Source organism: Dipteris shenzhenensis, chromosome 11 (genome assembly GCF_047967505.1).
Source record: "Dipteris shenzhenensis isolate YYH24624 ecotype China chromosome 11, Dip_SZ_1.0, whole genome shotgun sequence".
NCBI lineage: Eukaryota > Viridiplantae > Streptophyta > Polypodiopsida > Gleicheniales > Dipteridaceae > Dipteris > Dipteris shenzhenensis.
In genome coordinates, this window is record NC_141606.1 from 55,315,784 (window position 1) to 55,338,400 (window position 22,617).

At 47.7% G+C, this 22,617-nt stretch overlaps 1 protein-coding gene across 1 annotated transcript in view; it reads right to left on the reverse strand.

Annotated features, from left to right (window-relative positions):
- Window positions 1-4,416: 4,416 nt before the first annotated feature.
- The window catches only part of LOC147897205 (protein TRIGALACTOSYLDIACYLGLYCEROL 2, chloroplastic-like), a 99,674-nt gene continuing 81,473 nt past the window's right edge, over window positions 4,417-22,617 (reverse strand). Inside the window, exon 5 of the mRNA XM_087381635.1 lies at window positions 4,417-4,793. Coding sequence (XP_087237761.1) covers window positions 4,695-4,793 — 99 coding nt within the window. The 3' untranslated portion in view covers window positions 4,417-4,694. The remainder of the gene's footprint in view (window positions 4,794-22,617) is intronic.

The window sequence follows — 22,617 nt, forward strand, 5'->3', positions numbered from 1 at the left end:
TCTAGCAATGGTTCACATACTTCGCCATGGACAGGCAGATTGAGATCAGGAGGATCTCCTCAAAGCAATGCAGATAGTGGTATGCAAGTATCATGAAAAGGAAAAGAGAAAGTAGATCAGCCCATGGTTGATGTGAATGCAGGTCACTCTTATGTGGACGGTGAATCCAATGGCTCAGAACAGAGCCTTGATGATGAGTTGGGTATTCCTTCTGTTGTTACACCCGGAGTAAGGAAGACAAGGGATGTTTTGAGAGCACTTGGTAGTGAGCCTATTTTGCACAGGTCTACCAGAGCTAGGTAGCCTGTGGATAGGTTGAAATATGATGGATTTACAACCATTCACTATGCCTATATGGTCAAAGTGATACATGAACCAGAACCCACTTCTTTTGAGCAAGCCATGGGAAAATAAAAATGGAAGAAAGCCATGGATGCCTTGGAAGCAAATGCTACATGGGAATCAGTGCCTTTGCCTAAAGACAAGAATGCAATTCGCTGTAAGTGGGTTTATAAGGTGAAGCACAATGCAGATGGTTCTGTGAACAGATACAAGGCAAGATTAGTTGTCAAGGGGTATGCACAGACATATGGCATTGATTATGAAGAAACATTCAGTCCGGTTGCAAGGATGGCAATCGTAAGAGCAGTCATTGCTATGGCTGCGCTGGAGCCCGTCACTGAAGGTAGCTGCTTGGCTGAGTCGTTGGTCGTGGCTGCTATGTATGGAGAGTGGGAGCTAGCCATCGTTGGTAGATTACGTTGGCAGATGGAGCATTGATGTAGCAGGAAGCTTATAGAGCGGTTGAGCTTCGCGAGGCTTTTGGTTAGCAAAAGGTAAAGTCGCCCCATTAGAAACAGCTGGTGCTAAAGGCGTGAGTTGCTATGCGTGGATGTTGGGATGTGGAGACGCATCCATTGCCTTTGTCTCTGAGGGTCTGCAAGAGCCACCTTTGTCATTGAGCATTTGCTGAGAGTCCGTGAGTGCTCGTCAAGGGCAAATTCTGGTCGTTGTAGGTCCGGAGTAGTTCGTAGATACTGCTAGAGTCATTGGTCAGGGTTATCGTTGTAGAAGCTCATTGAAGTGTGGGAGGTCATTGTGTCGACTTTGTTGCATAGAGTCTTGTGCCTTAGGCTGTAGAAGCCGTTCGAAGCAGCTTGTGGACCTTTGTTGCAGGGTTGGAGGCTCGTGGCTGCTGGAGTCACAAGCTGGGAGCGCTGTTGCTTGGAGCTCAATTGCTAGGAGCCACCAACAGTTGGAGAGGCTTGCAATTCCTTGTAGTTTATAACTTATGGACGATGGCTCTATGGTATTTGCTAATACTAATATCAACTTTAAAACTATCCAAAATTTTAGTCCTTGTACACGTTTGCTTATGGACACTGCTATCCCAATTGTCAAACATGACCAATGACGAAAAATCTTTCATTGCATCGCGAATTTTATCTCTCATTGGCAAATGTCTCTTAGAAATATGTCGACGTATCTGTTTATGTTCATATACACACATCAACCATTTAAACCATTCTTTGAGCACAATTGTTATTACAATTTTTTGAGTCAACATCTCTCAATAAACGTTCCGAACTATGATGACTAATGCCAATGCCATTCTCATTATTGATGATCAATGAAGTTTTCATTTATTGACCAATGACATGCCATTCTACCCTATGTTCTTTAGGACCCATTCACACACACTTCGGTGCGATGGTAGTGTGAGGGAGGTCGAGCACTGGTGGCCATTCGAATACTCTAGACGCTTCAGGGATTTGTTTGGCCACCGCTGTTGCACATGGGAAAGGTCATCGTTGAACACCTGGGTGTGCACACCTCCGCGGGTGGGAATAGCTCCTTAGAGAAGCTACTCCTCTATTCACTCTCTCATATATAATGGAAAGGTTAGCAACCCATGTCCTCTTCTGTCTTTGTATCTTGGAGAGAAATCTACTTGAAGACTAATAAAGATGCAACATCATCTCTCGGATAAACAAGAGGTAGAGGGTGCCAGAAGCACTGCCCACGATTTTCATTTTGGAAACTTAGATAGGGCACCTCAAAAGGCAACTTCTTCATTGCTACAAACACTCCAGACTACTTGGTTATCTACTGCACGTGCTCTTCAAGCGCTAAAGCGCACCTAATTCAGTCTTAGCATCACCGTCTGGAGTGAATACGAGAATCTAAGTGGTAGAATGCTGTATCGTTTGCCTATGCAATGCATCTACAACTTTTTTATTCTCCAACAACGAATGTTCTCAGACACTGGACATACGAGACACAATACCCTTGCAAGTTGTCACTCCTTCCAATTGAGTTGGCAATGGTACAGAGTTCACAGTGAAGCTGGCGCAGGAGGGAGATGAGGTCGAAGTCAATGAGAAAACAGGCATAAGTCTCCTTCCAATTGAGTTGGCAACGATAGAGGTGTTGCGGTGGAGCTAGCAGAGGCGGGAGAGCCAAGAAGAAACAAAGGGATCATAAGAGAAGGGGTCAAAGAAGGTGTTGGAGGATTGATGACGGGGGCCAAGGCAGTTTGGAGGACACCAATAAGTTCTTGGAGGCCGACAAGCAACCATGCATCTGAGTGATGGTGAAGCCAGAGTTGGCTCGAGAAGGATGCTCGTCCAGCTATGGCTGAGGTTCTTAAGGAGCTACTGCTCATCAAGGATCGAGGATTCCGAGAGAGAGAGTTGAGGAGAATCGGACCTAAGAGTCGTAGGTCTGAATCAAGCTCAGTCTCTCCCACATTGTTGAATTTCCACCAGACTCTCAGCTAGTGGGACAGTAAAGTTCTGAAATGGCAGGTTTACAACCAACCGATCAGATGATTTATTTATAGAGAACATGGGTGTGGGGGATACATTGGAATTCAGACTTGTTTTGGGAAGTTTATCTATGAATGATGCATGAGGTAAATTTGGTTGCAAAGCACGCGTCACCTCTCAATCAAATATTCACTCTGGTAGTCTTGCACCGACAGCATTGGGAGTTCGAGATGCCCAATGATAAACGAGGGGGCATAAAAAGAGACATTTATCCTCTGGAGAGAGCTGCTCAGGATCATGCATTTTAGAACGATCCAACAAAGCTCAAAAATCGTACGCTTGAGATGAACTGGACGCTTGCGGAAAATCAAAATGGCATCATATCCCAACACTCGCACAAAACGAAAGTAGCAGTGTCCAACAAAAGAGGCTGATGTGATGTGTTGTTATGAGAAATAAACCTTGGAATTTCAATGAATTGAACTCATATTTGTTTACCATCTTTTTAGTTACAATAGGCAGCCTAGACCCAAGTTTTTTTCTGAGAGACCTCATCAAGCCACATGTCACAATTTTAGACATTGATCTTCATAAAGATTTCATGGTGTGAATGATATAAATTTTTTGCTTTATAGTTTTTTGAAAAAACACTTTTTTATGCTTCCTTCTACATATATGGCCATCCTCTCAATTCTCTCTCTTGCACTTGCCACTTCGCTCGCTTGCTTCTTGTGCACCACTTCCTCCTCCTGTTGCCATGGCTCTCAGAACCCCTCTTCTCAAGCAGATCATTTCTGTCTTCATGTGAATCGTTGGGTCATCTTTCCTTTGCTGATCTTCCCCACCCATGAAGCTCAAGAACAACCAAGTCGGTGGTAAAAGTCATCCGTGAGCTGTAGGCGATAGTATTTCAAGAAATTCAACGATTTATAGAAATCACTATGAATATTTGAAAAGCGGAGCATCTCCTGTCGCTTCCAACTGTCCTTCTCCCTCGACAAGATTAACATGACACTGTCCTCCCTCTATAAGATTAGCAATTAACGAGGCATAGAGACTAATATGTGACTCTTTCACTGCAATCACAAATTTGATCAGGCACGCATTGGACTTGAAATCCTTGACTTCTCAACATTGGATTTTTCCCGAGACTGGCTGTAGCTTTTGTCAAGTTTCTCATCAAAAGATAAGCTTTTTCGTCATTAATGTCTACTTATAGAGCTTAAAGTGCCATGCACAATTCAAGGACAAATTATGAAGAGTTCAGATCACATGCATGAAAGATATGCCAACATCCTGAGTGTGTATCACCTCCTTGCAGGCAAAAGTGCAGACCCAGAGATGGCAAAGGCTAGCACTAGAGAGCATCCCTGATTTTGAAGTTAGAAACTAAATGCTTCAGAAAAATTTAAGTACCACTCACCCATATTTTTGGAGTACTTTAGACAGGGCAGAGTATACTATGAGCAGAAAAAGTTACCGAAGAAGCTTCATACGCATAGACTGTATCCAATCTTACAGATTTAGAATTGATAATAAGTCAAGGTAACAAAAAAGGGAAAGAGAGAAAGAGAGAGAACTTCATGGGAAGAAAACCAAGATTGTAAAAGAACATAATTAGTAAGCAAAGCATTCATAGTCTGCCTCTTTTAAATTCCAGAATCAAACCCTCTTTTATTCACATCAAGCAGTCCTACAGATTGATGTCCACACTGTAATAATGAGAAGCACTGCTAAAGAAATGGGCGACTCTGTTGGCTACTACACCTAAGCTTTCAAATACCAAAATGATCACAACGAAGAAAAACAGATAGGATATGGACCATTTCTCATTGAACAAAAAGAATTTGGCCACAGCATGCATGTAGCTGGCCAGATAAAGGACGCTTCATAAGATGTTCGCATCTTCATCCCTTTCAGATTTCATCAATCGTTCACTAGTCTACTTAATGACTCAATAAGTTGTTTTAGATTGTTCCGCGTCTTGTCATTTCCTATGAGAGAACTCATATCTGCAGTCGTACTCTGGCCGCAGCAAAAACACACAACAGAACAGATTAATTAGATAAAAAACTTGCAGATGAGCTCATCAGCCACGACTTAACATCAAAACAGAAAATATTCCCATAATTCACAAGGCACATATTAGTTTCACAATCAGAAGATCTCATAACTGCTCTGAAAAGAAATGAGAGCAATTTGTTGTTTTAATAGCTCCTTCATGAGTATTGGGAACGTAGCTTCCAACATCAGAAATTCCCAACCCCACCCATATCACAAGATATCAGAGACCCTTACATACTTAAATATCATTTAAAATCCTGCTTTCCCGGTCACCAGGATCCAAATTCCATAGGAAATGGCTGGTATACCGTCAACTGCAAGCACCTTGGTGAGAAGTTTTAATCCAGGGTATCTTGACTCCACCCAGAAAATACTATTCTGTAACTAAGACCAGAAAGCAGGTCTTTGTTCCCCAAAATGGTAATGTTTCAGAACTACAACAATTCCATAGGTGGTCTGTGCAAAAATCCTCAATTCAACTCTCAGACTTTTAGCTACATCTAGGTGAATCTAGGAACATGCACAAACTCATCCTCTGAAAACAGAACATATAGAGCAGTTTCAATCTCATGACCCCCACTCATAAAGTTGAAAACCATAAACTCCATCACGCATAGCAGGGACTACCTACACTTATGTCTAGTCGACAATATGTGGAACAATTTTATGACAAAAAGGCTTCTAAAAAATGTAGCATCATACCGATAAGCCAATCAAGGTATTCACTTCACAAGAGTTCCCACATAGAACTTTATAAACTTTGCTAGGCCCCTGTATATCAAGTACTCATGCTATGTGGCATGTCAATTCCTCAGCCCCCAAAAACACCATAGGAGATGAGCCGAATCCCAGAGAAGCAGGCTGCAAGGCAACTAGCTTTACCACATGGATAGCTAGCATTGTATCAATTTTTCATTGCATATAATCGGTGACTTTTTTCTTCTGAAAAGATAAATATTGTGGCAACATTGTTGAAGTATCGATACTCCATAGAGCATAGAGGTGAAGCATTCATCATCTCTGGTTGACAGATGGACATGGCATATAGCGATGCAATGAGTTATTCTTCCCAGGCATTGGTGGGCCTTGGATGGGCCCAACACCAGCACACTGACGGGCATGCATCAATGGATCATCCATCTATCACTCTTACAGGCTGGCTGATGATCTGTTGTCCACGTGGCTATATGCAGGCTGGCTACTAATGTGGGAACTAGAAGATGGCATGGCAATAGCCAGGGCTGATGTGGCAGTCTACAATCGCAGCAATTGCCTGATGTAGCAGATGCAGTCGATGCTCACATGACAGGCAGCTTGATGTGGCTGTTGTAAGTTAGATAATGGCATGTGGCAGTCAGCCTTTTCCGAGCTCTAGGGTCAGCCAAAGCCCTCTACCATTGGATAACTAGTAGTTAGTTAGATGTTAGCATAGTTGGTTAGGTTGCAGTTAGGGTTAGTATAGGTCAAAAGCCCAGCCAATAGGATGCCTTTTGAGGGCCTTCCAGCAGCCCCAGGGACAGCTGGGTCGCCCCTGGCCAGCAGACTTTGCTGACCAGGTCAAGTTATTTGACCCAACCCAGTCAGTCGGTTGACCCAACCAGCAGGTTGGTCAACCTGGACTGCCAGTTGGGCAATCTAGTCAGCCAAAACAGGCCTGTTTAAGGGGCTTCTTGGCCCCTGGTTTCCTCATTCAGTCAGCCAGCCTCCGCCTTGTTCCAGCCCCTTGCAGCTCTAGTTCAGGAGCCAGATCAGCAGCAAATTTTCCAGGCTACTGCAGCAAATCGTAATTCCTGGCAGCATGTCCACATCATAAGGTTGAGGTTTGAGCAGTCTGTTTCAGGAGTTTATTTCAGGCTACAGTTCAGCACTTCATCTCTCAATATTCACTCAGTCATCCCTCAGTTCTCAGCCATCTCTCTCCGTTCTCTCAGTCCACATTCCTCTCAGCTCATCTCTCACTCATGCATAACCCTGCATGCCCATGGACAGCACTAGCCTCACAGAGTGTTCTACACCTACAGTGTGGACAGCATTGAGGTCCTAGTTATTGGTTGGAGCTGCATCTCAGGTCTTTGGGTCCTTCGAGATCAGCCAGCGATCTCTATGGATGAGGACCTCACACCTCTACAGGTTGAGGAGAGGCGCTCTTTGCTGCAGCAGCGGAAGGAGGGGAAGTGGGCAGTGATACGAGAGGGACGACTTCTTACAGGCCCCCGTAGGGCACCTGCCCCCTCCGCTACATAGGGAAGCGGGGTCTATGAGACTCAGATATCCGAGACTCTGTCTTGCACCGTTTGGAACTATAATGGTACCTTATGGTCAGAACCAGGGAACTTCTTGGAATCCTATACAGGCCACGACATAGTCTTCTATATAGAGACACATCAGAGTCCAGAGCGCCCTCTTCCAATAGTCAACGGATATACATGGGAGTCTGCCTATAGAGATGAGACGAGGGGTACAGGAGGAGTTCGAGGTTCAGGTGGAGTTGCAGTCCTTTTTAGATCCACACTTCGGGGGATCATTTCAGTAGAGCAGAGAGATACACATTCCATAGTTCTTTGGATCCGGATACCACACATGTCACCTGCTCACTACATGAGGTTGCCATTCACGCTTTTCCCCACACCACCCGCTCCACCCGCCCACCACCCCCTGGAACTGTACCTTGTAATAGTTGGTACGATGATGAGTGTAAGGCCTTATGCCGTCAACTCAGATTCGAAACCAAAAACAGTCTTCCAAGCGCACCAGATACGCTACGTGAATACCGTAGACTGGTACTGAGGAAGAAACTAGACTTCGTTCGTCGAAACGAGGAGGAGCTACTGAACATTTCATTTAGTAACAACTCTAAGGACTTCTGGCGGAGATTTCTAGAAGGACGGTCTCCTAGCCCCGATCTTAGCAAAGCTTTTCAATGAAGCGGTTTGTTTGGGATTTCCACACACTTGGACCATTAACACTATCTCACCCATCCACAAGGCAGGGAATCCCATGAGCCCGGAGAACTACAGGACCATTATGATTGGACATGTCATGCATCAGTACTTGACTCCGAGGTTAGCAGACTTGCAGAGTGTTGAGGACTTAGAGCAGCAGGACAAGCCGGACTACGGCGTGATCATGGAAACATTCTCACGCTCAGATGTATCATCCAGGAGGCGAGGTCACGGAAGCAGAGAGCTTATTGTTGCTTTGTGGATTTCCGCAAGGCATTTGACACGGTCCCGAGAGCCTGCCTCATGCGGCGCCTATAGGACTTGGGTTATGACTAGGAGATCATTTGGGCTGTCATGGCACTTTACGAGAGAGTTTCTGGCAGAGTTCGGGCAGGATCCGGGTGGACAGACGAGATCATGAGTACCATCGGGATCAAACAAGGGTGTCCTTTGTTGCCTACCTTGTTTGGCCTCTACATTGACGAGCTTGAGACAGTGATGCAGACACAGGGGGGTGTAGGTTGCTCTCTTGCGGGCACGCTGATCCAGATTTTGCTCTATGCAGATGACATGGCTCTCTTGTCTTCCTCAGCAGAGGAGCTTCAGAGACACCTAGACGCACTACAGTCCTTTTGTGAGTCTCATGATTTGAAGGTCAACCTGGGTAAAACCAAGGTCATGATCTTCAATACATCTCGAGCCATCATGCGTCAGGAGCAGTTCACATTTGTGGGGTCATCTGTTGAGATAGTTTCATCATACACTTATCTTGGGGTTATCTTCTCCGGACCGCCGAGCTTCACTATGAGACCCGCGCTGCAGGCACGCTTGAGTAGAGGGTATGCCTCATTGGCCAGGCTAGAGAGGCAGTGCTTCCGCTCGCACTTTCAGGATCCATGCACCAAGGGGTTGCTTTTTGACTCCTTAGCTCGCCCAGCGGGGATGTACGGCAGCCCTTGTTGGGGGTCAGACTTGTCAGATACAGAGTGGGCCGGTGTGGAGTGGCTACAGGTGTTCATGTTATCACGGATGATTCGTGGTAAGTCATCCGTTCCTCACCAGATCATTTAAGCTGAGTTTGGGTCACCCCCTTTATAGCTAGATGCTGCATTTCAGGTCATCACATATCTGTACCGAATTAGGGAATATGGGGATTATACCTCGGGGCGTAGCAAGCTACCATGGATAGCTCTATCCTCTTGTATGGCACTTGCAGCAGGAGGAGATCAGAGGTGCTAGTATGCATGTACAGAGAGATGGTTTGAGCGACTGGGGCTCCACATGGATAGACTACCTCCCTTCCAGTATAGCATGGATGCTCCGTTCTCTCCCCTCTTATCACACGAGGTCAACCAGGTTATCCGTGAGGATCTACTATAGCTACACACTTTTCGGACCGGTTGGAACCGAGTTAACTCCTAGTGAAGCTTAGCTTCTACAGAGATCACTTCTTACATATCACAGCGGAGGGTTTCATTGACCCACCAGGATACACACAGATTCACCTACCCCACTTGTTGAGGATCTCTCTTGGGCAGTTCCGGTTCACACAGACTTCGCATCAAGAGTGGTAGAGCAGAGCGACTACCCAGGGAGCGGCACATATGCACACTGTGTGACATACAGGAGGTTGAGACAGAGGAGCATTTCATCTTCAGGTGTTCTGTGTACTATGAGATCCGAGGACGTTTCCACTACCTCTTCAGGGATAGTTATGGGATTTTAGCCCATTTCCTCTCCTACCCAAACCAGCGGTGTTTGGCAGGTTTCATTCATGAGGCACTTAGACACCACGAGAGGATACTCCGAGCACGGAGACAGGAGCAGACTTCTTCCCGGTTGATCCCTCTCAGAGCTCTATCACGGAGTTCTTTCAGCTTGATCACATGGACCCCAACGAGACGAGGCCTCGACATGACCATGACCCAGAGCCCGTGACCCAACAGCTCAGACAGAAGGTCGACACACAGATCACACTTGGAGACATCCCCTCCTTGTTTAGAGTCAGAGCCCGACCGACGGGGGTCACAGTAGCCTTGGTTAGACGCAGAGCTACGACCAGGAGACGTGCCACGACCGCACCTCTGAGTGGCCGACATCACTCTATTGCCGACTTCATGCCTCCACTGCCTCATCCATCCTGATATCTTGCCGTTGCTGGGGATGATGATGATATTGATGATGATGCTGAGATTGATATATAGTCGACCATCGACATGACTATGTTGTACTTAGGACTTAGTACTACCATTCTGCATTTTTGCATTTTTTGCATTTTGCATTTTGCATTGGTATGGATGCTCGTTTAGTAGCTCCACTACCACAACTCGTTGTATCAGGATTTTCACAGTCTCATAGACCCATCGGTCTTCCGAAGACTTTAATAAACTTTCTTTCTTTCTTTCTTTCTAGTGTTCATGAGTGTTCTCTACAAAGTTGTATTCCATGCTCTCTCGAAGAGCGTCTTTCATTGTATTTCAGCTCTCGAAGTTGAAAGCAAATTCTCCCCATCTTGGGCGAGGGGGCCCTCAGTGGGTATAGGGACCCAATCGGTTGACGACTCTCTATCTCTTAACCCTTATCTCTCTCACCTCTTGTGCCTACATAAAGCAAAGACAACCCGTATTAGGGTTTAACGGAGGTCTCACTCCAATTATACGATCATTAACCATTGCATGTTACATTGGTATCAAAGCTTTGGTCTGTAATTCAGCTTGTCTACCACAAGTCCATGATTGTATTGAGATCTAGAAAGATCATGCATCCAAGCACCATGGATCAAGAAAGACGAGAAGAATGAATTGAGACAAACTTTCGAGAAGACACAGAAAGCCAAAAAAGTACGCTTCCGCAAAGCACTCAAGAAATGATGGAGATGCTTATGGAGCAGAGTCGACGCCTCTTTGCCTAGGTTCAAGAAAACTCATGGCAGCTCGAAGACATCAGAAGACAGCTTGACTTAACAAAGAAGGCAAAAAAGCCTCAAGAATATAGAGTCGTCTCAAACTTTTAAAAACTGCTCTTGTGAGTGGATGCGAGAGGAACACAAAAAACAAGAAGGCACTTGGACACAAAAAGCTCGCCAGACCGAGAGGCAACACAAACTTGACCAACAGACCATGCTGCTTCAATATCAAACAGATAATGGCTACTATGTAGGCTAGCTTGAGCGTGTCGGCTTCCACACCCGCACCACCCTCTGCACTAGTTACGGTAGCTCCACTCACAGGTCCACCCCAAACGATAAGTATGATCACTAAGCCATTTTGCAGTTTATTTATCAATTCATAGATCCTTTTTCTTCCGCACGAATTTAAGATGAGAAGGACCAAAGTCAATCTCACAGGCCCTCATCTCACCAATGAGGCAATTACGTGGTGGAAGCAGTGGGCCAAAAGTCATAATGACCCTACCATAAAAGTTACCAATTTCGTACGGAATACACGTGTCAAATCTTAAGTCGCGTTTTTTGCCTCCCCAATACATGCTTAACCGGGGGGGGGGGGGGGGGGGGGTGAGTTCTCTCGTCTCTCCTAGAAGGGTTTGCCTGTGTTGTCCTATAGTAACAGGTCATCACGTTGACCTAGCAGTTAGGCATGTGGGAAGACAACAAAATGAAGCAGTTCATCACAGGTTTGGACTCCAACATCCTCTTTCTAGTACGGAAATTCGACCTAATTACATACGAGCAAGCACTGGCCCTCGCTCAGAATCAAGAGATTGATGCTGAATGGAGAGAAGGTCTAATCAGTCGCCAAGACCCCACAACAGCCCTCAACACCCATGGGCAAAGGCACATAACAAGACATGCAGAACTAGAAGAAAGGCCAGCAGTCATTTGGGGGAAAGAAAGACAACAAGCCTAAGAAGACCCTAGATGAGAAAACAAAGGAGGGCATTACGGGAGGCTACCTACGACCCGACGAACAAAGACGGAACGAATCCAAAAACCGTTGTTTCTTTTGCCATCCGATTGCAAGACATGGGAAGGACTGTCCACAGTGGTTGGCTGAGAAGGCTGTCAAGTCACAAACTTCGACTGTGGTTGCCGCTCCAGCGCCTCCAACTTCAACTACAAATTCAATCTTGCCTTCATTAAACCAAGTACCTCCAGTGGTGTTCGAAGGAAAGGAGAGTGACCTCGAAGAACCAAAGAAGGCTCTTATTAGAGCTTATGGTACAACTAAAGGGCAACAATTTATTGTCCTTTTTGATATGGGGAGTTCCAAAGATCAATTGGCCAAGAATATGGGGTGCAATCTAAAACCTCATTAGCTTGTCGTGGACGGGTTCACTCCTGGGTTACAAACACAGATCACGCATAAGGCCACTCAATTTTCATTTATAATTCAGAAGGCCTCATTTTAGCAGGATTTCATTATTACACCTTTACTTGGGTGCAACATGATTTTAGGGATTCAATGGTTCCATGAGCCTTTGCATGTTCCTAATTGGCGATAGGATACCTTCACCATCGTAGGAGGTCATCTTGAGCCTGCCATCATCCGTGAGCATAGGAGTATTCCAAGGATTCCATTGATTTCACACATTCACGTTCGGCGTGCTATCCGCAAGGGTGCAGTGTGTGTGCATACCTATGTCCGCTGCCAACATGCCACAATTCAACCAGCTCCTCTTCTGGACAGAGCATGATCAATCTACTAAAGGAGTTCCAAGACATTATGCTTCGTGATGATCTGCCGCCCCACCTTCCACCCGGTAGACCAAAGAATCATCGTATTGACTTCATTCCACGATCCACTCCACCAAGTAAGTTTCCCTACCGGCTTTTCAAGTCTATGGAGGGAGAGCTAGAGCAAGAGTTTGCTAGAAAATGGAAATCCCACTAGAGGATATCCCCAACAGAAGACTGATAGATGAGCCAAGGAATTGTACGCAGAAGTGTTTACTACACAATCAAACTTCTTAACTCGTGTGTAATTCACAACCATAGATGTGTGTGCAGACCAGTAAATAGACAATGCATCCAAGGCAAATATAGAAGCAACAATGACATATTTCCGTACGTCCACAAAGTGGACACAATACCAAAGAGATGCGGAGTTCCACCAAACCATAGCCCTCCGATCTTACTGAAAGTCGTCCTACTATCTGCCTGGAACCTCTAGATCTTTGATCCCGCGTGCTCTGCTCCTTCACCTTCACCTCCTGGATGTAGGCCCAAGGGAACCCCTCTGCTACTCCTTTCTGCTCTGTGGATTGCTGCTCCAAGTGATTACCAAGAAGTGCCCAAATGGCCTCTTTTATAGGGGCTGAACCCCCGCCGACTAGAATCCCCCTACCAGCCGGCCGGAAGGGGCTTTCTATAAATGCCCTCCTTGGCCTCAATTGGGGCCCTTTGCTGCACTAGTTCCAGCCTTGTTTCCTGCCCCCAAACCAGCCCATAAGGACCCACAAACTCCACGAGCTACTACGCCTCCCTTCATACTGATTCTGCTTTTGTTCTAGCCCCTGCCGATTTCACACAACCACGTGTCACCTCCATATTAATCTGTACACATGCTGATGTCATCGCTTGTCCACGCGGCCATCTCATGCAGTTCTGTCCTCTCCAAGCACGCACAGCCTCTGGAAACCTCTCTGCTAGATTTGCCCTCCATCGTGGATCTCCTCTGCCAGGTACTTCCAATCTTTCTTTGCTGCCCACTGGCAGCCCCATGTCCCATTATGGTACCATATGGTCCACCCCCCCCCCCCCCTCTCCCCCGATGCACTCCTCATTTGGGGGCTCACAGGAGGGGAGGTGACCAACCCTAATCCAACACAGTTGTCTCAATTACTACATGCAGAGTTTATCTGCTCTTCTTCTTCAGTATTCGGAGTCCCGCCTTAGACGTGTGGCGCTATGCACAGGAGGGGTCATGAACCCTTGCGATGCCGCCATCCCATCAAGCCGAGTCCCAAGATGGTTGGTTGTCGAGGGGTCGCGAACCTTAGCGAAACGCCCTCGTGGCCGACTCCCTGTCTAGTAGAGGTCTAGCATGCATGACTAGGACCTCACAACCCAAATGTTGCAACGAGTTTTAGGTAGCTACCAAGGCTGGAGCCGTCCAATCCGTAGTTCCAAACACGAAGAGCTCGTTGTGCCCTATGCACCAACGTAGCTTTCGTCCCGATCCGAGTCCGTATGAGGACGATATGACCAAAAATGTAATCTGAGGTCTCCACGACCCATGTCCCCTTGTCTGTCGAGGTCACGAGCCCATCACGCCTTGCGCATCGTGTCCTATACCCAGACACCTAGGCACCCGCCTGGACGTTTACCCCAATCCCCCTCTCTTCAACGTGCGCTCAACCCACTCTGTGTGTGAGAATGAAAGTAGAAGACAGCAGGAGAAAGCTTGGGCGATGAACGTTTGCCTATATTCCAAAACATCAAGGCGCATAGGTCTCAGTGGTATGATTGAGGCAAGCACCTCCCATATACCCTCAACCATTCAAAAAGAGTTGAAGTCCGCTTCAACGGTACAACAACTAAGACCGCACTGATATTTACAACTCAGCGCACTCTATAACAAAATTGAGATATTTACAAGGGGCCGGGACCGTCACTATCAACTGCCGCACCAAGAGACCCGGCTACAACACATACTCTAACCTAGCACACCACAACTAAGCTAGAGTTTGCACCTCACGTGCAGATTCAACGTTGCTTGCTTTACCTGAGACTAGCTATCCCGTGTAGTCTGTGTGACCTTTGACAGCATAGTCGATCCCACTGGACGGGATCATCCAAGAGTCATCCTCTTGGCGCGTGAGCCTTTGTGTCCCCTTTTCCTTAAAGAGTAGTCGGACGACCCTTCATCAAAGGACACTGACTCTTTCACTGGTTCTGGACCGCCATCTGACATACCGTCATCACTAGTCGGCTTCGTGTACCGGCTTTTTGGGTTGTATGGCTCCACCTCTGGAACCGTGATCTCCTATGGCACCTGCACCGGACTTTTGGGTACCTACGTCTTTGGCGGCTTCGGGATCGCCCTCAACATGGTGCAGCGTATCGTGTTCACCCTCGCCAGCACATGAAGACTCCGGTACACACAGTAGCCTACTCTTGTCGAGGTCGTCCTCCGCGTCTGACCCTCTTCCCTGAGCATGCATCGCCATCATCCGTGACAACTTCGAACACTTCGCTGCCTTTCGTGGACAATCACGCGCATAGCGATCCTATCCGCACTCATAACAACCGCCCTTTGGCACCTTAGGAACCAACGTCGCGCTACCACCCCCTGTGGTCTTGCGGTCGTATCCGTTGGAGCCAGAGGAGTTGGACCCAAACTTGGACCCGATGCCGTTGTTGCTGACCTAGCCACCGCTTGGCCTTCCTAACATGCTACCTCCATGGTGGTTATTGTTTCCTCCGTTCCTATTCCAGTGTCTGCCACTGTCCGAAGCTGACACGCCCCCGATGTCAATTAGCCTCTCCGTCTCCAAGGCATGCAAGTAATCCTTGGGCTCCTGTTTCTCTATGTCCCTACGTACCCAAGACTGCAGACCATAGAGGAATCCGTGGAGGTGAACTTGTCGCAAACCTTCTGCGGGTCAAGGCGAGTTTGGAGAAGATCGGGTGCAGACGGTGGAGCGCTCAAATGACCAAGAGGACTTTGAGAGCAATTCTTAATTTTGATGGAAATTCTTTAGCATGGATAGTGCAGTCCTACACATATCTGGGGGCAGTCTTCACAAGACCCCTTTTCATGATGACCCATGCAGCCCAGGCACAACTCACACGAGGACGGGGTGCTTTGGCCCGACTAGAGAGACTGCTTCCAGGCACACTTTCAGGACCCACTAACAAAGAGCTTGCTCTTCCACACACTAGTGCGACCGACAGCCATGTATGCAGCACCCTTCAGGGGATGTGACTTACCGAAGACCGAGTGGAGGAAATTGAGCGGCTACATGTGACTATGGGATCCGGGATGATTTAGAGCAAGCCCTCAGGTTCCACATGAGATAGTATAGGCAGAGTTCGCCATGACTTCCCTACAGATTGATGCCATCTTTCAGACAATGACTTTCATCCACAAAGTTTGGCACTTGCCTCGATGGAGCTTGCTGAGACTAGCTTTGGAGTCATCTAAACGACTAGTAGAGAGCGGAGCAAACACATGGTATGCACGGATATCCACATGGTTTACCAGGCACAGTATCCAGATGGACAGGCTCCCCCCTTTTCAGTACAGCACCCCCCGATTCAATCCCGCAAGATGAGATCAACAGTATCATACTTTGATCTCCTTGAGCTCCATACGTCTCGGACTTGGGGGGAAGACCAAGAGCTCCCCACCAAGTCCCAATTCTACCACGACCACTTCCTGAGAGTATCGAAGGAGGGATTCATTATCAGATCCCAGTATCTCGAGGACAAAGGAGTCTCGCATGCACTGAGGATTGCCATTGGACGGATCCATTCATCTCATCAACTGAGGATCGAGACAGGGAGAGCAGCAGGCATACCCGGGGAGCAACGGCTATGTATGCTTTACACACTAGGAGTGATTAAGACAGAGGAGCATTTCCTACATGTCTACCCAGCCTATTATGAGATCAGGGGATCATAGGTTTTGCCTCTACCAGGAGAGGAATGGCTTCGGTCCACTCTCACAATTGATCCACTTCCAGGGAATTCCAGGACCATCATGATTGGACATGTTATGTCCAAGATCTATGCATCAGTGTTAGATGGCGACGTCAGTGCTCACGCAGAGGTACAGGGGCTCAGGGCATCCGGACAGGCTGGTTTCAGGACGGATCACTCGACTTACAATCACATTTTTACACTTGGAGGGATCATTGAGGAGGCCAGACACAGGAGACAGAGAGTATACTATTGCTTTGTGGATTTCCACAAGGCATTCGACACCGTTCCCCGCGCCCGACTCATCAGACGCCTGCAGGAGTTAGGCTACGACTCGGAGGTTATCTGGGCAGTAGTAGCTCTCTATGAGCGGGTGACGGGCCAGGTCAGGATTGGCACCAGCTGGACCCTAGAGATCACGAGCACTATCGGAGTCAAACAAGGATGTCCCTTGTCACCGACTCTATTTGGCCTCTACATCGACGAGCTCGAGACCACCATCAGGACACTCGCAGGTGCAGGCTGCTCTCTTGCGGAGGTTGTCATCCAGATTCTCCTATACGCAGACGATGTAGTACTACTATCCTCTTCTGCTACTGGTCTTCAGCGACACCTGGATGGACTTCAGGTCTTCTGTGATACACATGACTTGAAGGTCAACCTTGGGAAAACCAAGGTGATGATCTTCAACACTTCCAGACCCGCTATGCACCGAAAGCAGTTCCTCTTCGCCGGCGATCCTGTTGAGATAGTTGACTCTTACACATACTTGGGCGTTGTCTTCTCAGGCCCAATCTTCACGATGCACCCGGCCATGCAGGCCAAGATCAGCCGGGGCTACGCCGCTCTTGCCAGGCTGGAGCGACAGTGCTACCACTCCCACTTCCAGGACCCGTGGACCAAGTCTCTCCTTTTTTATTCTTTGGTCCGCCCAGCAGGCATGTACGGTAGCCCGTGGTGGGGAGCCGACCTTTCAAACATAGAGTGGGCTCGAGTCGAGCGCCTACAGATACTGATGTTTGCTCGGATGATCCGCAGCAAACCATCGGTACCACACCAGATCATTCTAGCAGAGTTCGGCGCCTCACCCATACAGCTCGATGCGGCTTTCCAGGCTATCACTTATCTACACAAAGTCAGGTATTTCAGCTCCTCCTCCGACGGTCGCCTCCGCCTACCTTGGCTAGCCCTATCCTCCTCTATGGCCTTATCCGTTGATGGGGACTAGTGATGCTGGTATAGTTGTCTTTCCAGTTGGTTCACCCGACTGGGCCTCGACTTAGACCGGTTGCCTCCTTTTCAATACAGCCTCGACGCTCCACCATCTCCCCTCTCCCCCACTGACCAGGAGGTCAACCGGCTCATTCGAGCGGATCTGCTCCAGCTCCACACCTGGCGGACATGGTTTCTTCACCCCGAGCTTCCTGTGAAGCTCGACTTCTACCGCCGACACTGCCTCCAGATCTCACAGGAGGGCTTCATCACACCTCCGGGTTACACACAGCTTCATCTACCACATGCGCTCCGGATCTCCCTCGGTCAGTTTAGGGTTTCGTCACACCGATTACGGATCGAGAGCGGACGCGCAGAGGGTATCCCACGAGAGGGCCGCCTTTGCCCACTTTGTGACTTGCAAGAGATCGAGTCGGAGGAACACTTTGCTTTCAGATGTCCTATCTATTATGCCATTCGAGGCCGGTACCACTGCCTCTTCCGCAATAGATTCGGCCCCCTCCCACACATGTTGTAGTTCCCGGATCAGCGATGCCTAGCCGCTTTCTTACATGAGATGACTCGCCACCGAGATACCTCTCTCCGAGCACGGCGACACGCACAGCACACACAACGTGAGGACACCCAGCGGCCCATCACTGATTTCTTCCAGTCACAGGATACCTCTCCTCAGTCTAGCCGACGAGCGGACGTGAGCGAGAGCCAGAGCCACGACAACTACGCCAACGGACAGATTCACACATCCGGGTCCATGACATCTCGTCTCTGCTCTCTGCCCGCTCCACCGGGGTTACCGTTGCCCTCATCCACAGGGCCACCCACCGCCCCCGACGACCGAGCTCGACTAGGCCATGTGACGTCAGAGGCCAATCATCTATTGCAAGGTTTTTTCCGGCCTCCCATTTGACGGCCCCTCTATGATTGGTCTCTGACGATCACCACCTGCACATATATATTGTATCTCCCCCCTCTGCCCCATTTTTGGTGCCCCCCCCCTTCTTTTTTGTATCATCTGGAGGTAGACACATATTTTACTGTTATGCTCATTGTATCAGTTATCTTTAGTTTCATAGACCTTCACGGTCTCCCAAAGACTTTAATAAACTTTCTTTCTTTCTTTCTTTCTACATTGGGCTCTGTCTACTTGAGATGCGCCGACATAGGGACACCCTACTACGCAAGATTAGAGAGCAGCATGAGGCGATCAGACCACAGGACAGAGAGTCTAACAGAGCATAGGGTCATGTAACAAACTTCTATGCATTTGATCAGCTCCAAGACACATCGGGATGGAGGTGGAGGAGATAGCTGACATGTGGGCATCCTCGATTACTGATAGAGGGATGCAGAGACCACCTACAGCATGGAGAGTGACCAAAGCACACAAGTCCGGCCTATCACAGCTTTCCACAAGGGAGACCGCCCGAGGCAAGGGGTTATCCTGAACATAGCCCAACGGGTTCAAAGATGAAGAAGACCAGTGCCGCGCTGCCACACCCTCGCCTCTCCTCCCTCCCCTTTCCCGTCCTGTGCCGCGCTGCCACCCCCCCCCTCCCTCCTCCTTTCCTCCCCTCCCTCGCCATTCTCTCCCCCCCCCCACTCTACCGCCTCTCGTCCCCCTGCTTCCTCATACATCTCCATCCCTCCCTCTTTCCTCCCCCGCCTCCGCTCCATTCCTCCCTCCTTCGCCTCTGCCACTTCCTTTCCCCTGCCTTTTGGAGCTTTCGCGGTTTGTCGGTGCGGTATGGCGGCCATAAGTCCGCAACCGGTGGCCCAGACGGACCCCCCCCCCTCCTTCAGCCTACCGCATAACACTGACAGAGCATCAGGTCTCTTTGGTGAAGCAGGCCGCCACTGATTTTTCCCAGACGTCCGTTTATGGGAGAGTCATTGGCTACGCCCCTTCACGAGCAGACATCAGGGACTGGTTGCAATCCACCCTTTACCTCGAGGACATCCACATTCAGGAGGTCGCACTCATGGGACGTGGTATCTTTTGGCTCAAGCTCTCCTCAGCACAGGCTGCGAGCGATAGGGTCAGACGGTCCCCTACCTCTGTGGGTGGGAAGATCATCCTTATGGTCCCATGGTATAGGGGTTTTAGTGTAGCGGACTTCGATGCCCGCTTCCGCATTCCCCACCATCCAGTTAACCCTCATCTTCCCAGGCCTCGCAACAGAGCTTCGCCCGATCAACTGACAAGCCTCCAACTTCTTTGTTTTGGTAGCGCAGCCTAACGTCAAGAGTCAGTCGCTAGACGTGCACAAGAAGCTTCCGTGCAAGTAGAAGTCAAGCGCATGAAGCTCATCATATCCAATGACGCTCTAGCGGGTTTCTACAGTTAGTCACGCTATAACAACTACAGCTCCTTGACTAACCGGTCGTTCGTGTCTGGTGCATCAACGTTGGGATAATGAACGTTAATGAAGGCATGTACTACGGGTTCCGTTGATTAGCTGACGACCTCAGAGAACCTTCGTATGGTGGCTCAGCAAATTGGAATCAATTATGATTACCTCGAAGTGATAGTGGTTGTGACGTAACGTTTGGGAGTTTTTTGGTGGAGCAGAAGTTTTTTTGTGGGGGTCCACTGGTGACGGAGGTCACAATATCGTAATATTACTGTCAGGATTTCAGATTTCAGGAATATTGATTTGTGTGTTATATACGAAGGCTTGTTGACGATTGGGTGAAGTCGAATTTCATGGTAATGAGAATTCCGTCTTTCCCATCCATATATTGACAGAACTGGACGGAACTTGATGGAAAACCAGTTTGGAGGAGCTTTTGAGTGGATTTGGATGTATTGAGGTGGCGCGGTGTCGAATAGAGGCGATCAGGGGCCTGAACACTGAAGTTTGGAATAGGGAGATTTCTACTTCTAGGTGCCTTGGAGTTGTTTGAGCTTCAAAATTTTATTGTGGGTTTGGTTATCTCCCATTGCTAAAGATTGCTTCTATTTCCCTAGTATAGGAAAGGCGTGTTTCTTTCAATTGTGAAGTTGTAGTTGTCTGGATTGCAGGCATGCCCTAGCATAGGGAAGTTGTGACAGCTTGTATTTACAATTTATATTTAGTGTTAATTTTTTTTTTTTTAAAGGAACTCCAACCGGCCTAAATGGAAGTTGAAGAAGAAGCTTCTAGGGTGGACCCGTAGAATCGGGAGTCCGGCCGACCCGGACCTGCAGGTGTCGTGCCCACCAGCAGGCTAGACACTGTTTGGTAGAATTGCATTATTGGAAGATGCCTTGCAACAGATTTTAGCTCAACAATTGCAAGCAAATGTAGGGCAAATCCGAGCTCAAAAAAATAGTTCATAGTATGTCTTCCTGACCATTTCATGATGAGAAAGGTAAAGCTCCAATGGAGCCTAAAACGAGTGTTCATACGGTCGAGCCTAGGAGGGCTAAGGTGCCTAATATTGCCAATTATAGGTCAGATAAGTATTCTGGTCGGATGTCTGACTGTAGTTCCGATATCATAGAGACCTAGTTACACAAATGGGACGAGGCCTTCGCCATTTGTGAAATCAAGAATGGTATGAAGAAAATCCGCGAGGCTACCCATATGTTTAATGAGGCAGCAGATAGGTGGTGGATAAAACAACAGAAAGATGGAGTGGCATCCACTACTTGGGAGAGGTTTAAAAAAGAATTTAGAAAACACTTTTTACCTCCTGACAAAGCATCCCGAGCTTGGGATCAGTATCAAAGCCTTCGTCAGAGAAATTTATCAGTGGCTGAATACACTGATAAGTTTAGAGAAAGTGTAATGAAAATTTATGAACCTCTATCTCAGTTGGTGTAGGTAAAAGATTTTATCTTTGGACTGAATGATCGGATCAAGATGGAAGTTCGGGCTAAGTATGCGAACATGCTAGATGAAGCAATCGCCATAGCCCTGAACTATGAGGATGCCAAAGGGAACATACCAAGTGGGTTTTTGCAGGTTGGGACTCGGTCTGAGTACACGAAGAAAACTAGGTTTGAGAAGAAGTGGATTAGCAAAGGGAGTGACTCCAAGCGTAGTGGTCAAGCCAAGCAGGCGAAGCCAGTTGAGACTCCTAAACCAAGTACCATCATTGGAGTGAAAAGAAAACTAACACCAATGGCAGCCTCCGGGCTTGGTCGAAGTCTTCTTTGAACCCAAAGTAAAGAGAAAAAGCGAGAAGAGAAGGCTTGTGTTTTGGATGCCTTCAGCCTCATCAATGGAAAGATTGTCCACGAAACAAGGATTGTCCGGTGGCTGAGATGGTGATCTCAGAATGCGACGTGGAAATGGAGGAAAGTCCCAAAGCAGAACAAATGCAGATTCAGCTAGTGGGATCTTCTCAAAGGTCAGTACCTATTTTGTTATATGTGTCTGTTGCTAAGCTAGTAAACAGTGCACCTGATAATATCCTATCAAAGCCCGCAGCAACGTGGTATACAACATTTAATGATACGGAGTTAATTAAGATGAAGGGGCAAGTAGCCAATCATGATGTCATTGTGTTGTTTGACTCAGCATCAATGCACAATGTAATTAACTTTAAGCTTGTAAAGAGGCTGAAATTAAAGACTAGCCCATCTGACTATGCATACACAGTTAGAATGGTAGACAGAAGTTCAACTGAAATATGGGAGCAAAGGGTTACCCAGTTGGAACTTCGAATTCAAAATTTCTTTAAACGAGAAACATGAAACAGTGGGTGCACCTTATAACCTTGTGGTAATTCTAATTTATAGGCCACCTTGCCTATTCTTTGTAGAATTAACCACGGCCCACAATATCGGGGTGATAACTTAGCACACTCTCCTACAGTCAAAGACTTCGCGTGCGAAGGAACTCTGAGAAAAACTTTCTCCTTCCTTAAATTCTCTAACGGATCTGTTTTCATCCGCTTACGCCTTAGCTCTATCCATAGCTTCGCAAATGCTAGCTCTCGCAAGTGCTAGCATCTCCCGCATCTGAACCACAAAGTTCGCGGCACTAGGCACTTTCTAAGGTACTCCAACTGTAGTTGGATT